The sequence below is a fragment of the Colobus angolensis genome, unplaced genomic scaffold (genome assembly GCF_000951035.1).
Source record: "Colobus angolensis palliatus isolate OR3802 unplaced genomic scaffold, Cang.pa_1.0 Scaffold167, whole genome shotgun sequence".
Lineage (NCBI taxonomy): Eukaryota > Metazoa > Chordata > Mammalia > Primates > Cercopithecidae > Colobus > Colobus angolensis.
The window spans coordinates 1,738,472-1,743,227 of record NW_012114788.1 but is presented as its reverse complement, the minus strand read 5'-3'; the positions used below and the strand labels follow the sequence as shown (position 1 = coordinate 1,743,227).

Here is a 4,756-nt window from a genome sequence, read left to right as displayed (position 1 = left end):
GAGCTCAGGCAGTCCGTCTGCCTTGGCCTCCCAAAGTGTTAGGATTACTGTGAGCCACCGCACCCTGTCGGAATTATTTGGTTTTAACTAAATTGTTGAATAAGTTTTTGTACAGAGTTGGTCCAAATATTTTAATATTATCCTTTTAATGTCTATGTGGTCTGTAGAGATGGCCCGTCTTCCATTCCTGATATTGATAATAAGGTCTTCCTTCTTTTTTTGTTTTGGGCTAGAGGTTTATCAATTTTATTGATCTTCTGAAAGAACCACCCTGTTTCATTAATTTTTCTTCATTGTTTTTCTATTTCAAATTTTACTCATTTCTGCTCTTATCTTTATTATTTCCTTCCATCTGCTTGTTCCGTGAAACTGATAAAGATTAAAGTCAGGAGGGTCACTGAGCAAAACCCTTGGAAAATATGTGGTGTTTTTTGTTGTTTTTAGGGATGGTGTCTTGTTATGTTGCCCAGGCTGGATTCAAACTCCAGGGCTCAAATGATCCTCCTGTTTCAGCCTCCCAAGTAGCTGGGACTACAAGCACATGCCACTGTGCCCAGCTCCAAAATGTATTTTTTAATTCATTCTTTTGAGAATGATCCTAATAGTTTTCCATGCATTTTCTCTTTGCAGTTGACTGGTCTGAGTGTCTCCAATGGAAAGGACCAACTTGTAGTGTTCCATACGAAAGACAACAAAGACCTCATTGTCTGCCTCTTCAGCAAACAGCCAACCCATGAGAGTCGAATTGGAGAACTTGTTGGAGTGCTGGTGAATCATTTCAAGAGGTAAAGTTTGATTTTTGTAACTAAGACACATTTTAAATCTATGAAATCTTTAATCGTAATTATCACTGAGCTTGTTTTATGCCAGTTTTAATGTATTGAGCTATTTTTCTCCATAAAGACAACTTCAATCATCTGTTTCACAGAAGGTAAAATTAGCATCCCGGCTTACTTTCAAGATTAGGGATGGTCCTGTATTTTTCCAGCCTCCAGCTGAACCATCAATGAGAGATTTCCCTAATGGTGATTTTTTTTCCACTGCCGATCCAAATGTAATTAAATTCAAAAGACAGACAAATCACTTTATATTCTTCTCATCATAGCTTCTCATTTACCCCAAGTATAATCAGTTTGTGTGTCCACTATGACCATAAGCAAATGAGAAGGCAGATTTGGGATGGTATGCAAGTCCACGAAGACTACAAGAATTCCTGAGAGGCAGTAACTACTGCAAAAACGTGGAGTCATGATGGAACACGGCATAACCTGAGAAGTTCATAGTAAGCTCTGATGACACCTGGGGCAGGGGGGTGAACAATGATATAATAAATATAAACAGAGAGCAGGTCCTGAGGGTGACGGGGACCAGTGAATGGATAATTTTAAGCAGGGGAGTGATTTTGTCTGGTTATTTATTGGAGTTGTTTCAGAGGTTGGATTTCTCTTCCCATAAGGGGTCATGGATTGTTTGGGTGGGTATGTCTATCCAAAGTCAAGTACTCTCTTTGTGGCATGCTGCCTTCACCTCCCCAACCCCACCTGCTGCTGGGAGAAGACCACTCATCAAAATCAGTGACTGAGAAATGATACAAGTGTAGTTCCTTTTTCTTCCTAAAAGACATTTCCTGAGTTCCTAAAATTAATCAAGTATTCTTCTTAGTATGTTTTTCTTTTTTTTTTTTCAGTTTAGACGTGACTTCTCTTTCTCTCAACAAACACATATTTGGAATCAGATGTCCACATATCTAATTCTGTTGTGTTCATTTTGGCTGATAAATGTATAGAGCATCATTTTAGAGGTGGGCTGCACAGACCATTTATTTTATGTTATTATACCTTGCATTCTAGATCAAAGTGGATCTTTAAATATTTTCTATCATTAAATGCTTTTAGATGCTGTAAGTAAAATAATACTTAATGGTCATTTGTGGGGGGAAAAATAAGAAAGTAATTACCAAAAATAATAGTAAACGCATAGGCTTTTGCAAATTCCTTTCCATCTGCCAAATAAATATAAAGCTAAGAAAATTGTTAAAAACTTTAGAATGTGGCCGGGCACAGTGGCTCACCTCTGTAATCCCAGCACTTTGGGAGGCCGTGGCAGGCGGATCACAAGGTCAGGAGATCGAGACCATCCTGGCTAACATGGTGAAACCCCACCTCTACTAGAAATACAAAAAATTAGCCGGGCATGGTGGTGGGTGCCTGTAGTCCCAGCTACTCAGGAGGCTGAGGCAGGAGAATGGCGTGAACCCGGGAGGCGGAGCTTGCAGTGAGCCGAGATCGCGCCAGTGCACTCCAGCCTGGGCGACAAAAGGAGACTCCGTCTCAAAAAATAAATAAATAAGTTTAGAATGTAAGGAAAAGACATAAAGAAGGCATCTCTGTGATAAATGTCTATAACTCAAATAAGCAAGCTTATTTTCCTGCTAATATTTATAGCAAAGTATGGAAAATTAAAGGAATTTTAATTTGTTACTCTTACTTTGGATACCAGTACTAATGGATGCAAGAGTTTTTGCTTGGGAAATTGAAGTATTTTATCTCTGTCTGGGTGCTTATTTAGCAAATTCTAATCTATTAAGTGCCTTCTACAGGTGATAGAAATATGTGAATCTGGAGGTAGATTTCATCAGTTGCTGTCTTTTCCTAGCTAGCAAATGCATGCTGAGGTACATTTCTAGGCATATGCCCTCTATCTTTAATGTATGTAAGGATTTTTAATTTCTTTAAAATTTATAAATGTAAAGAGAAGACTCAAGATGCTAGGATTTTTTTGGTTTGTTTGTTTGTTTGTTTATTTCTCGGTGTTTCTATCTTATGAATTAAGAGCGAAGTGGAAATGAGAGATAAAATCTTGCCTCCCAGCCCCCAGAAAAGTCAGGCTTGAAATTTTGAGTTAGAGTTACAGTCATCAACTTACTATTGACTTTTTGAGGAAAGGTTAATTTGATTTTTTCTAGCTATTTTCCTTTATTGTCAAGTATCATATCATTGCCATGACATTGAAATTCACATTGTATTTTATAAGCATAATGTTGTGGCACATAATCGTATTTGTCTCTGAGTTAATTATGGAAATTCAAAGGTGAGAGGGAATTAACTTCAGACCAATTCTTTATCTTCTAGATAATTTCCCTAAAATACATTCTGAGATGTTTTCTTGTCAGCAGTTGGGAGGAAGGGGCTCAAAACTTCCCAAGGCTGAGAAAGAACCAGCTAAGAGGACCAGAGGGAACAGTGCCCAGCCTCACAAAGAGCCAGGGGTAGTTTCTGATCTAACAAGGCAGACTAAAGAACTTCGTCATTCACAGGGTAATTGGGTAGAGTACTCAGAAGGGTTTTGCCTCAGTAGGGGGGAATAATTGGCCCTAGAATAAATGCTGCTCTGGTACTGCCTAATAAGTCTTAAAAGCAAGACCCAAAAGGATCAAACTGCTTCCAAGTAACTTAGTTACGTCCTGAAACAAAGCTCACGTATATTTACAAAAATACAAAAATATCCGTCCCCAACAGGGAAAATTCACAATGTCTGACATCCAGTCAAAGATTACAGGCATGCAAATAGGAAAATACAGTCCATTATAAGGGGGAGAATCATCCCTTTGAAACCAACCCAGAACAGACAAAGATACTAGAATTAGCAGATACAGACATTATAAGTCATTATAACTAGATTTCAGATGTTTATAAGTTAACTAGAGATATGGAAGATGTAAGAAAAAGACCCAAATCAAACTTCTAGATGAAAAATACACTGATGTTTGAAATGTTCCATGGTTTAAAAAGGAAACAAAAAAAGACAAAGCCTCTCCTGGAATAAACTTTTCCTCATCACCATGAGCTGAAGCCAGACCTTTCCTGGCATTTCCTTTCACATGAATCTTGAAACGAAAACCAACTAAGTATAAATTAGTCTCTCTTTCACCTCCCGCAGTCTTGATTCAGTCTGGACCCATTATTTCTGCCTCTCCAAGTACACACTCACATATTTTATGTTTGCTAAACATTTGAAGATAATCTTTAATAAAGTACAGGCATACCTCGTCTTATTGTTCTTTGCCTTATTACACTTCACAGATATTGTGGTTTTTATAAATTGAACGTTTGTGGCAACCCTGCATTGAGATTGAGTTTTATAAAACTTGAATGGATGAGGAGTAGCTTCTTATGGAAGAGCAGAGAAAGTGGTTTCTTAAGATGGAATGTACACCTGATGAAGATGCTGTTAACGTTGTTGAAATGATGACAAAGCATCTAAAATATTATATAAACTTAATTGATAAAGCAGTGACAGGGTTTGAGAGGATTGACTCTAGTTTTGAAAGACATCCTATTATGGGTAAAATGCCCTCAAGCAGCATCGCATGCTATAGAGAAAACTTTCATGAAAGCAAGAGTCAATCTGTGTGGCAAACTTCATGGTTATCTTATTTAAAGAAATTGCCACAGCCACCCCAACCATCAGCAACCACCATGCTGATCAGTAAGCAGCCCTCAACATCAAGACAAGACCCTCCAACAGCAAAAAGATTGCAGCTCACTGGAGACTCAGATGATCATGAGTATTTTTAGCATTTTTTGTTCTTCTTTAATATCCACGTAATTAAAGGAGCACTCTCATTGGATTTAATCTTCTCTGTTATAGTTTGCTTATATTCTTTTTAAATCACACTTTCTTTATTGTTTTTCATTAAAGTATGTGCAGTATTTAGACATGATGCTATTGCACACTTTTTTTTTTTTTTTTTTTT

General features: G+C 37.5%; 1 protein-coding gene across 1 annotated transcript in view; it reads left to right on the top strand.

Moving 5' to 3' along the window:
• The window catches only part of MYO1D (myosin ID), a 301,837-nt gene that overhangs the window by 165,413 nt on the left and 131,668 nt on the right, over nucleotides 1-4,756 (top strand). The window contains exon 20 of the mRNA XM_011937657.1: nucleotides 631-785. Within this exon, the coding sequence (XP_011793047.1) occupies nucleotides 631-785 (155 nt within the window). The remainder of the gene's footprint in view (nucleotides 1-630; nucleotides 786-4,756) is intronic.